This window comes from Chiloscyllium punctatum, chromosome 7 (assembly GCF_047496795.1).
Source record: "Chiloscyllium punctatum isolate Juve2018m chromosome 7, sChiPun1.3, whole genome shotgun sequence".
NCBI lineage: Eukaryota > Metazoa > Chordata > Chondrichthyes > Orectolobiformes > Hemiscylliidae > Chiloscyllium > Chiloscyllium punctatum.
This window is the reverse complement of record NC_092745.1, coordinates 89,556,721-89,569,826: the sequence shown is the minus strand read 5'-3', so window position 1 is coordinate 89,569,826 and position 13,106 is coordinate 89,556,721. Positions and strand designations below refer to the sequence as shown.

The 13,106-nt window shown below is 38.8% G+C and overlaps 1 protein-coding gene across 1 annotated transcript in view; it reads left to right on the top strand.

Annotated features, from left to right (window-relative positions):
• Window positions 1–13,106, top strand: part of faf1 (Fas (TNFRSF6) associated factor 1) — a 391,777-nt gene that overhangs the window by 270,954 nt on the left and 107,717 nt on the right. The window contains exon 13 of the mRNA XM_072574268.1: window positions 12,524–12,678. Within this exon, the coding sequence (XP_072430369.1) occupies window positions 12,524–12,678 (155 nt within the window). The remainder of the gene's footprint in view (window positions 1–12,523; window positions 12,679–13,106) is intronic.

The following is a 13,106-nucleotide window of genomic DNA, read 5'->3' as shown; positions in this document are numbered from 1 at the left end:
GTTCAAGTAGAAAGGCAAAAAGGAATGTAATGGTCGTAGCAGACAGTATATTGACAGGGATTGTCACTGTTCTGCGCAGCAAAGAGCAAGAGTCCATTGCTTGCCTGGTGCCAGGATTCGGAACATCTGTTCAGGGCTGGAGAGGAACCTAGGGTGGGTGGGGGAGGGTCCATCCTTTGTATTAGCAAACATAGGTAAAACAAGGAAAAAGAAACTGTATAGTAACTGTCAGGAGCTAAGCACTGAATTAGAAAGCAGAACCTCAAAGGTCCACCTTTCACAAATAAGATGAGAGAGCTGTCCGTGTAAGTTAAACACTGGTGTTGAAGTAGTGAGTTCCAGTTCGCAAGGCACTCCCACCGATACTGGGGAAAGTGAAGGCTGTGCAGTTGTGATAGCCTCCTCCTAAACCATGCTGAGATGGTTTTCTAGCAAACTGCATAATAAGGGAAGTAAAGAGGTTTTTAAATTATATAATGGGGGCAAATGGTTTGGAAAGATGAGGCGAATAAAAATGACGAGATGAGAGAGTAAGTATTAATATAGAAAATAATAGACTATGATAAGGGATAAAAACCGAAAGAACTGCGGATGCTGTAAATCAGAAACAAAAATAGAAGTTGTTGGAAAGCTCTGCAGGTCTGGCAGCATCTGTGAAGAGAAATCAAAGTTAATGTTTCGTGTTCAGTGACCCTGCCTTAGAATTGTCCACAGTATTCTGAGGAAGGGTCACCGGACCTGGAACAGGAACTTTGATTTCTCTTCACAGATACTTGGAGATCGTGAGAACTGCGGATGCTGGGGAGTCAGAGTGAATAAAGAGTTGAGCTGGAAAAAGCACAGCAGGTCAAGCAGCATCAGATGAGAGTGGGAGCTGATGTTTCAGATCGGAACTGCCAGACCTGCTGAGCTTTTTCAGTAACTTCTGTTTTTGTTTGTGGTAAGAGATAGACTGTATAAGTCAACATGTGACACGAAGGCAACTGAAGTGATCTGTTGTAAGAAATTTTGGCAAATGAAAGAATGTATTCTGATTGACTGCAAGCTGTGAAAAGAAACATCATTAAATCTTTCAATTTCCCAAATTTTGCAGGTGCATTTTAATGTGAACCGTCATATCTCCAGTCATTGTCCCTCTTTAAAAACAAAAGGGAAATTTAAGATTTTGCGCAAAAATACTTGTGTAGTGCAGTCAAGGAAAAATTTCTGAACTGATGACTCTTGTTGAGAAGCTACTAAAAACCATGGATGATCTTAAAAAAAAGCGTTTTCAGCCAGTAATTGAGGTAGTGGTAAGAGCCATAAGTGCCCACTTGCTACTATAGGGTTAAATCTGGATTTAGCACCCATGAAAAGTGACTGATTATTGGATATTTAAAGAAGATTTAATTCCTTGGAGGTAAAACCGAAAAATTTAGATTCGCAAGTGGAGTTAGGATTTCTGACAGTAACTTAGCATTTCTGGACTATTTGGTGGCAAAGTTAACAACAAGGAAGTTGTGAAATTTCTTCAGAAACAGGTTTACAGTAAGCTGCTCAAAAAATTGGGAATATAAATGACTTATTGGAATTCAAAGTTTGCTTCCAACTGTGAAGTTAATTCCATCTTTATTATTTTCATGATTTGTTTAAGAGGCTCAAGGTTTATTCAGCAACTAAAACGTTTTGATTGATTCAAATTATTAAAGAAAGCATCAGTGACAAAGGAAAAAGAGCCCAAATCTCTCCACATAGTTTCAAATTCAACACACAAATATCTGGGATGCAAAGAATAGGTGCAAATGATATCATGGCTGCCATCTTTAATGCAACCAAAAGAAATCATTAAATGGAATTGACTGAAGTCATTTTGAGAAATATTCTACCCACTGACCTTTTAAAAATCCTTAAGCCATTTGGAAAAGGATTATCCTCATTCAATTCTGATGATGTCATAATTGTCAAGAAAAATACACATTTTACTTTGGAAACAGCATTTATAACAAAAAAAAACTTTGTGGGCGGCACGGTGGCACAGTGGTTAGCACTGCTGCCTCACAGCGCCAGAGATCCGGGTTCAATTCCCGCCTCAGGCTGTGTCTGCGTGTCTGCGTGGGTTTCCTCCGGGTGCTCCGGTTTCCTCCCACAGTCCAAAGATGTGCAGGTCAGGTGAATTGGCCATGCTAAATTGCCCGTAGTGTTAGGTAAGGGGTAAAAATAGGGGTATGGGTGGGTTGCGCTTCGGCGGGGCGGTGTGGACTTGTTGGGCCGAAGGGCCTGTTTCCACACTGTAAGTAATCTAATCTAATCTAATCTAATCTAATAAAATTGAAGACTATCAATGATCTTTACCAAAATAGAGAGTCCAGTACAGCTTTCATCAACTAGGAATACAGCAATAAAGCATAATATTATATCATGGCATCAAAATCCTAATGAAGATCATCCAGACCAAGAAAATAATTAACAACTTCAAGTGCCTATCAACAAAGCAACAGAATTCACCACTAGTGATCGTTTGATGAGAAAATTCAACCTTTCAGGTTCATTTGATAGGTCAATAGATTGGCACACATGGAAAGCATGATTGCTAAGATTTTTAACAGTTTCAGGATTGGATACCAAATCAAATGCATAACACGTTAGCACACGTCTCTACTAACAGGGAACATCTTCAGATCTTATATTGTGTAGGGAATGGATAAATGAGAAACAACTTGCATTTGAGAATATCCTTGACTGCTTTTAGTTAATACTTGACTTCAAGTGCAAATAAGACACCGGGAGGAACTCTCTTCAGTAGCAGATACCAAGTCTCAGGTGGGTCTGAGTTAACCTCATTAACCACCTGTATGTACCATCTGAACCATGCAACTTTGGAAACTTACAAGAGCTTGTTTGCAATGGTATCATTGTTAGTGTCACAGATTCATTAGTCACTGACCTTCAATCAAAAGAGAATCTAATTCTAGAATGAGTTGTTTAAATAGCAGTGGATACAGAATATGGAAGATTGTTCATAGAGTCATACAGATGTACGGCATGGAAACATTGATCCAACTCGTCCACATTGACCAGATATCCTAACCTAACCTAACCTAGTCCCATTTGCCAGCACTTAGCCCATATCCCTCTAAGCCCTTCCTATTCATCCTATTCATGCAGAACATCCTTCAGAAAGTGTTGACTTCTTAAAGCACAATAGAGTATTCAACCAGAAGAGACCAATCTCTTATCTGAAAAATATTCTATCTGTGATAACATTAATGTGAACTCCTAAGCAATCTGATGCCACTGAATCTTATCATTGGTGCAGTTCCAATACCCTACATCAGCAAAAGTAAAACTGTTCGGCCTTACACTGGTTATTTATTCACTGTAGATAAGAGGTCACTTCAAAAACTTGCTCAGTCTGAAGAACTAACATGCATATTCTTGCTTTGGAACAGAATGTTGAAGAACAGGTCAATAGTGCAGTAGAGCAAGTTTCTTTATATAAGGAACAACTATCTATTGAAAACAGTATTATCCTTCCCCAGAAGATGTTATACAGTAACCTAATGTAACTTCGACAGATGTTATCTACATAATTCCTTACCCAACCAAATTTAAGCTTAATGCTGGTGTCAACATCAAGGTTATCTTGGATGGTGCTCGATGGTTTGCTAGAAGTGAAGTATTACATATGACCCGATTGTGTGCAGCTGGAGGTGTCATACCTTTAGTTAAAAGGATGTTGCATGTAGTAATGATATTCAAAGATCACACAAGAGAAAAATATGCATCATCAGTAATCAGCAGTCTTACCTGCTGATTAACAAAATTTGCTTTGTCCTCAACCTTCAATACAGAGTACAGAACTCTGAAACACTGCATCTTTGAGATCTGGTATTCCAAACTATTTATAGGACTGGAAAACCTTGATGCATCCAGCAAAGTTACTTTGAAAACTGGCATCATACCAGACTGTCTCTTTACACCTCAGAAATCCCTCATTTCGTTCATATAAATTTTTTTTAAAATTTGGATGACTTAGTCAATTTGGAGTTTACCTTTCTGGTGTCCAAAACAATAGATTGGTGCTCAGATATGAGGACAGTTCCCAAGCTCTGGCTCAATATAAATTTCTGTGGATCTTGCACAACTCAATAAAGCAATTACTAGAGTAATTCATCCTGTGTCTACACAACGAAGGTTTGCTGAGGTCTCCATCAGCAGAATATACGAAGTTGGATGCTTTTTACATAGAGCTGAAAAAAATTTTCTGATTGCATTTTGAGCTTCAAAATATCACGATGAGCATTGTAAATTTTTGAGAAAACCGATCTGGTTCACTGATATCGTTTAGGGGAGGAAAAACACCATCGTTATCTGGTCTGGCCTACATGTGACTCTGGATCCACAACAATTTTGTTAAGGATGGGCAATAAATGCTAGCCTAGCCAATGATGCCCATGTCCAGTGATTGAATAAAAGTAAAATGCATTATCTTGCAAAAGGGAAATCATTTTTGGCCAGTAAATTGGAGTTCTTTGAGGAGGTAACATGGATAGTGGATAAAGGGGAGCCAGTGGATATACTATATTTAGATTTCCAGAAGGCATTTGGTGCCACATCAAAAGTTATTGTGGAAAATGAAATTTCATGGTGTAGGGCCCTCATATGGGTATAGATAGAAGATTAGTTGTTAAGAAGAAGCAGAGAATAACATTAATCATTCTTTCTCGGATTGCCAAGCTACAGTATGTGAGGTGCCACAGGGATTGTTCCTGGGATCTCAACTGTTCAGATTTTTTATAAATGACTTTGGTGAAGGACATTACATCCGCCAAATTTGCAGATGACAAAAAGATAGGTAGAAAATTATGTTGTGAAGAGTATATAAGGAGACTACAAAAAGATCCAGATAGTTTGAGTGGGGAAAGATGTGGAAAATGAAATACAATGTGGAAAAATGTGAAATTGTAATTTTGACAGGAAGAATTAAAAAGAAGCATATTCTTTAAATGGTGAGAGGCTACGGAGCTCTGAGATGCAGTGGAATCTGCGTGTCCCAGCATGTTAATCACAAAAGGTTAGAATGCAGCAAATAATTAGGATAGCTAAGAGAATGTTATTATTTATTAGGAAGGGAATTGAATACAAAAGTAGGGAGGTCATGCTTTAGTCATATAGGGCATGGAATATCTGCAGTACTGTGTACATTATTGATCACGTCATTTTAGAAAGGACGTAATTACATTGGAGGAAATTCAAAGAAGGTTTATCAGACTCCTATCTAGAGTGAGAGGGTTTCCTTAACAGGAAAGTTTGGCTAGGCTAGGCTTGTAATTGATATAATTTAGAAGAGTAGAGAACTTGATTGAAATACAAAAGATGCTGAGTGATCTTGACTGGGTAGCTGTGAAGAGGATGTTTTGTCTTACGAGCTAGAGCATATGGATTTAAGATTACAGTCAGAACAGCCATGATTTTATTGAATCATGGAGCAGGCTCAAGGAGCTGAATGACCTACTACTGCTCACATTTCATATGTTCGTATGACCTTTCTTTCTCCTCTACCAAGTCTGACTTAGAGTCTTGTAGTCAATGAGATGTACAACACAGAAGCAGACCGAGGAGTGTCAAGTGAATTATGTATTCTAACACTGCTATCCAAGAAAATTAAAATGCAGAGGAAAAAGAACACTTATGGGTTCAGGGCATTTTTGAGGGCAATTTAAAGATGAGCCAGAAAAGGCATGGTGATCCAGTGGTTCACACTGCTGCCTCACAGCACCAGGGACCCAAGTTCAATTCCACCCTCAAACGACTGTCCGTGTGAAGTTTGCACATTCTCCTTGTCTCTGTGTGGGTTTTCTCCAGTGCTCCGGTTCACTTCCATAGTCCAAAGATGTGTAGATTAGGTGGATTGACCATACTAAACTGCCTGTTGTATCGAGGGATGTGGAGGTTAGGTGGATTACCCGTGGTAAATACAGAATTACACATATAGGGTAGGGCAATAGGTCTGTACAGGATGCTCTTTGATGTGGACCTGATGGGCCAAATGATCTGTGTCTACACTCTAGGAATCCTATGATTGTGTGAAAGCTCTCAATGAAAAAAAACCATCTTAGTATTGCATCTGCCTCATCCGTAAAGCTGTGTAGTTCTGCAAATGTGCTTTCATTGCCGTTTCTTTTCGTATGAATTAATTTGTCATGGCACTTTTGCTTCGTGGGCAAAAGTGAGGACTGCAGATGCTGGAGATTAGAGTCAAGTGTGTGGTGCTGGAAAAGCACAGCAGGTCAGGCAGTATTCGAGGAGCAGGAGAGACGAGACCTGTGGTTCCTGATGAAGGGCTTTTGCCTGAAACATCGACTGTTCTGCTTGTCGGATGCTGCCTGCCCTGCTGTGCTTTCCCAGCACCACACACTCAACCCATTGCTTCAAAGCCTTGTTCACTTGTGGCATTATACCAAGGAAGCAACTGATTTTTAAAAAAGCAACAAAATTTAAAGCTCTCTGAATTATCATCCTTTATCTTGCTGGCTGTTTATTGGTGTATGTTCTAGAACCCATGCTGTTGCAACTTGTAAGAGACAGACAGGTGGCTGGGCTAATCTGTTGAAATTTTAGAGTTGAGACACTGTATCTCTTTGTATCTTTGGAAGCTACTTGGTGCTGCTCACTTTATGGCATTTGGTCAAGAAGAGCTGGACAGACTGGATTTGATATCTCCCTGAGAAGCAGGACTCTAAATAATGCCTACTCTGTTATACCCCATTAAAAATCACATAACACCAGGTTATAGTCCAACAGGTTCATTTGTAAGCATTAGCTTTCAGAGCGCTCCTCCTTCATCACAACCACCTGATAAAGGATCAGCACTCTGAAAGCTAGTGCTTCCAAATAAACCTGTTTGACTATAACTTGGTGTTGTGTGATTTTTAACTTTGTATACCCCAGTCCAAAACTGGCACCACCAAATCATGAATGTTATACCCTGGTTGATGACACTTCTTCAATATGATAACAGATTTTTGGGTAGTAATAAGCACGCTGAAGTTGATCACTATCAGTTTTTATATTAAATTTTCCAGTGTTTTGAAACTGAAAAAGGCTTCCATTTAAATGCTGGAAATCCCAAGTTTCCAGTGATCTGCAAATTCATGAGATACACCAGCTCTTTGGTAGTAGCCTGAAGACATGCATGATGTTAAAAAGAAAACTGAATTCTAAATTTGTTGAAATAAAAAATGCCTTTTCAAGAAGGAAATCTACTTCACGTTTTTAAACCTTTATGTTCAATTTGCTAAATCAAACTGGATTGGTATACCCTTCTCTTTAATTATAGGAATCATACCACTGTAATTGGGCAAAGTTAGTGTTACTTGTGGCATGTCACATTGTTCCTCAAAATAGTTGAGTAAAAAATTGATATCTGGTCGTGAAACCTCTGTTTGCATATTACTCTGTTCAAAAGGTACAAGACACTGTACAGGTTGTGCAGTTTTTCAGCAACTAATAATGTGGTTGTGAAATCATTCTAGGTACAATGTAAGCAGTGCATAGTCCGTTTTCCTATGCTACAAGTCACTTCACTGGTTTTCTGTGTTGTATTTGGTGGGTGTGGGATGTTGGGGGGAGCTCAGATAGGAATTTATTCTTAAGTAGTGTGACTGTTTCACAAGACCTTTTCTAATGGCTTACAGTGAAAGGAGAGGAAAGCCTCCGCTTGCCACAAAGCAACAGTACTACAAAGGACAGATTAAGGGTTTAGAAAAGGTCAATGTGGGTTTTTCGCTAACTAAACAGTGTCTTAAATTTTCGTATGCATAAAATAATGAAGTCATCGAAGAGTTTTTAAAGAATTTTTATTTCTTTTTTTCTGCCTGCATTTGGTTGCCTGCTCAGCAGGGGTGTTTAATCTTTCCAGGCTTTTGAATTGGCCCAATGAATGAATGGGTAGCTGTCTCTCTAGGAGCTTGAAGCTTATTTTGAAGCCTAATCATTGCGCAAACATAGCCTTGCCCTCCTTCTCTAACAACTTTCATACAATAGCAGGGATTCTAGTGGAGTAACCTGGATATTGCACACTGCACTTTGAAATGTAGAATGGATGAGCAACAGAGCAGGCTGAGACTGATCTTCCTTTTTTAATTAAGGATCACAAGGGCATCACTATATTTTAATATTCTAATCAGCTGTTGTGAATCAGCAGTATGGGACTTTGAAGTTCAGATTTCGATAGGATAATCTGTCATGTTTATACTGAAAACTATAATGATTTCTTCAGCAAAAACTTACACCAGTCACACACTTTCGGGCAATATCTGCTTTTTGTCATTGCTGATGTTGTAACTAGTAAAAATTATGTTGCTTGATATGTCCCATTTTGTACAGAATGTTGCAGTACTATAGATGTCCATTCACAGATGGATTCACAGATCCATTCATAGATGTCCATTGCTCATTGCCCTTGGGAAGGTGGTGGTGAACTACCTTCCTGCACTGCTGCAAATCATGTGGTGTAGGCGCAATAACAGTGCTGTTGAGGAGATCCACTAATTTGATCCAACAACAGTAAAGGAACAGTGGTATAGTTCAAAGTCAAGATGTTGTGTGGCTTTGAGAGTACTTGAAGTGTGTGGTGTTCCTGTGAACCTGTTACTTTTGGCCTTCTCGGTGTTTGAAAAGTGCTGCCAAAAGAACTTACGTGAGTTGCTGTGCAACTTGTAGTTCACTGCTGCAGTTGTGCATTGTTCTCGGAGAGAATAAATATTTAAGGTTGTGAATAAGGTGCCAATGAAGTGCACTGCAATATTCTTAACTTTCTTGGAACTGCAGCCATTCAGTGAAGGGTATTCCATCTCATTTCTAATATGTGCCTTCTAGATGGCAGCCAGGCTTTGGAAAGTCAGAGCTGAATTGCTTACCACAGAATTCCCATACTTGTATCGAGCTCCCCCCACCCCCTTCAGCTTCTGCCCCTCTTGTAAAAACAATCCATGTTTATCTAACTTCTCCTCGTAGCTAATACACCCCAATCCAGGCAACATCCTACTCAACCCCTTTTGCGCCCACTCCAAAGCTTTCACATCCTTCCTACAGTGTGCAACCAGAACAGCGCACAATACTCCAAATGTAGCCTAACTAAAGTTTTATACAACTGCAACATGGCTTCGCAATTTGTTTACCAAAGCCCTAAGCGATGAAGGCAAGCGAACGATACACCTTCTTTACCATCTTGTCCACTTATGTTACGACTTTCAGGGAGCTGCGGACTTGCATCCTAAATCCCTTTTATATCAATGCTTCTGAGGGTATTGCCATTTACTTTACGCCTTTCTTTTGCTTTTGACTTCCCAAAATGCATCACCTTACACTTGTCTAGATTAAACTTCATCTGCCATTTCTCCAGCAAACATTTCAACTGATCTGTATCCTGCAGTATTCTTTGACAGCCTTCCTCACTTCCACAGCTCCACCAATTTTTGTGTCATCTGCAAACTTACTAATCAGATCACCTACATTTTCATCCAAATCATTTTTATATGTTATAAACCACAAAGGTCCCAGCACTGATCATTGCGGAACACCATTGCTCACAGACCTTCAGTCAGAAAAAGACTCCTCTAATGAAATATCTCCACAGAGGCTGGTATCCTGTCACCAAGACTCCCTTTATTTACATGTGGAGAATCCTTGACACTGATCCAACTCTGAGTGAACAGAATGTCTGACACTCCTGTCCTTATCTCTCAGCCAGGGCTCCTTGCTTGGATTTGATTAACGACCCCAATCAGAGAACTCCTATTCTATGAGGTCTACCTGGCTGACCTCATGACAATCACTATATCCACAGCTAACCTCTGTCTTCTCTGACCAAGCCAATTTTGTATCCAAGTTGCCAACTCACCATGGATTCCATGTGACTTAATCTTCTGGACCAGTGTAGCATGAGGGACATTGTCAGATGCTTTAGGAAAGTCCAGGTCGACAACATCCACTGCCCTACTCTCATCAAACATCTTCATCACTTCCTTAAAAAGCTCAATCAGATTTGTGAGACAAGACCTCCCCTGCAGAAAGCTGTTGCTGACTGACCTTAATAAATCCATTATTTTCCAAATGTGAGTAAATCCTGTCCATGAGAATCTTTTGTTATAATTTTCCAGTCATTGATAACAAAGCAAACTTACCTTAATTTCGTGGTTTAGCCCTGTTGCCCTCCTTAAACAAATAAACAACATTGGTTATTCTCCAGCCTTCTGGGATCTTGCCTGCACCTAAAGTGGATACAATGTACTTTGTTAAGGTCCCAACCTTGCCTCCATCAGTATTCTGGGATAGATTCCATAAAGCATGGGATTATCTGTTTAATGTTTTTAAAGACACCCAACGCCACCGCCTCCTTAATATCAACATACCTCTCCCTGATTTTAACATTATCATTTCCTCCTCCTTGGTGAGTATTGATGTGATGTACCCATTAAGGACCTCAACCACTTTCTCTGGCTGCATGCAGACATTCCCTCCTTTGTCCTTGAGTGATTTACCCTTTGCCTAGTTACCCTCTTGCTCCAAATTTATATAAAATGCTTTGGGATTCTCCTTAATCCTACTTGCCAAGGGCATCTCATGGCCCCTTCTTGCCCTTCTAATTCCTTGTTTAAATTATTTCCTGCTTCTTTTCCATTCCTCAAAGGCCTTAACTAATTTCAGTTTCCAAAACCTTACATATGCTTTGTTTTTTCTTTTTGACAAAATTTTCAATATCTCTCATCATCCAGGTTTCCTTCTCATCTTTCATTCTCATAAGCACATGTTGATTCTGAACTGTCATCAAGTAGCCTTTAAAAGACTTTCACATGTCAAATATGGATTTAACCTCAAACAGCTGTTCCCAATCTAATTTATCCTGGTCTGACCTAATACTATTGTATATAGGCTTCCCACAATTTAGCACTTTAACTTAAAGACCAATGTTATCTTTATCCACAACTATCTTAAAATTTATGGAATTATGATCACTGTTCCAAAAATGCTCCCCCGCTCAAACTTTGATCATCTGGCTAGGCTCATTTCCCAATGCTAGGTTTAGTACAGCACCTTCCCGAGTTGGACTATATTGATATATATTTTCAAGAAACTCTCATGGGTATGCCTAACAAGTTATGTCCCATCTAAGCCCCTGGCACAAAGAGTGTCCCAATCAATACTGGAGAAATTAAAATCACCCACTACAACAATTGCCTTTCCATCTTTCCATAAACCACTTCCATATCTATTCCTCTGTTTTCCACTGGCTATTGGGAGGTCTATAGTATGATTCCATCATCGTGATGGGGCCACAGAAATGCCTGTCTGTGTCCCTGACTGACCTTTCAAATTCCTGAATTCTACTCATATGGCCTCACTGAATGAGCCTTCCAAGATGTCCTTTTTTTTAGCGTAGCTGTGAAGTCCTCCTTAACCAGTAATGCAACTCCCCCATCCTTTTATATCCCTCTCTATCATGTCTGAAACATCTGAATCGTGGAACGTTGAGCTGCTTGAAACAGGATTTGAGCCTGGGCAAATCAGCCATGATCTTGTTGAATGGCAGGGCAGACATGAGGGGTTGAATCACCTTCTCTACTCCTGTTTCTTATGTTTTTTTGTATTGTATATTATCCCTGTATTGGTGCACAATTCCAAATCAAAGAAATCATATGCTGCTTATCGCAAATAGTTGATGATATAGCTTTTGCACATCCACTTGCTTGCCAGATTTTATCAAGAGATTGCAGCATAATTTAAAAGTCAAATTTCTTTTACATAAAATTTGATTTGTTTTCTATTTTTGTTGACATTAAACTAATAAATGAATGATTTAAACAGGTTATGATGTAAAGATTTGCTAATTAACAGCTTTTGTCTGCAATTCGTAAAGATCTTGATCCGAGCACAATCCAAATTTAAGCACAGCATTTCTTAGCAAACACATTATACATTTCTCACCATTTCATAATAAAATGAAAAATTAATGTCCCATTAGCATCAGAAATTGAGCAAAGCCCTTTGCTGCGTAAAATAAATCAAAATATCTGTTTACTTTATCACAGCCTGAGAATCAAGGCACTTCAAGGGAGCAAATGCCTAAATGTTGCAACTCTTTTTAGAAATTTATGTTAAGTATATGAAATTACAAGGTATAGAAATTATAGAGCTGTTAGAACATTAAGAATAACTGGAGAAACTTTAATTTGGAAAGAAACATTGTTTTGTGAATTGTGTTAGCCAAAACGGGATTTAGTTATCGATGCTGTACTATCTTTGCGATTTATGAGATTTTTTTCAGTATTAGTTTGTAAGGATAAAATGTATAAAGCTTCCTGTATATGAGACGATCTGAGAGTTATGTGAAAATTTCCCATTGCAGTGATTGCATTCTGTATAGGTTTTTTTGTAAATGAAGGAGTTCTGAACAGCATGTTTTGTATAAAGAAGGAAGTTACAGGAAGTGTAAATTAGTCACAGTTTTGACGTCACTAATCTGTGCTTTTTTTTAAATCAGAGAAAGCTGCTTGCCATCTACCTCCATCATGATGACAGTGTTCTTACAAATGTGTTCTGTTCCCAACTGCTGTGTGCTGAATCTATTGTCTCCTACCTCAGTCAAAATTTTATCACTTGGGCATGGGACATGACAAGGGAATCTAATAGAGCAAGGTACTCAATTTTATTTTCTAAACTTACATGTTTTAAATAGTTTACTATTTCTTATTAACTCTGTATGAGCAAAAAAATTGTGATCTCATATCAAATGTTGCGATGAAGGGAAAGTTAACTTGAAAGTGAATATTGTGCTGCCCTGTTTTTATTAAGAGAATATTTTAATATATCCATTTTATGTTGAGAATTTTATTTGTTAGTTACTGATATAGAATGCTCATTAGCAGTGTTATTAATATCATTCAGGATTGTGACTTTGGACCCTGATGTAGAGTTCCATAATCTTACTATGCAAGACATTGACATTTACCCAGTATGTTCCCCAGGGCATTGCCTTCCTCAACCCATCCTAAATTAATGGAAACAAAAGCAAGAAATTGTGAAGACTCTAAATCTGAACTAAAAACAGTAAGTGCTGGGGTAAC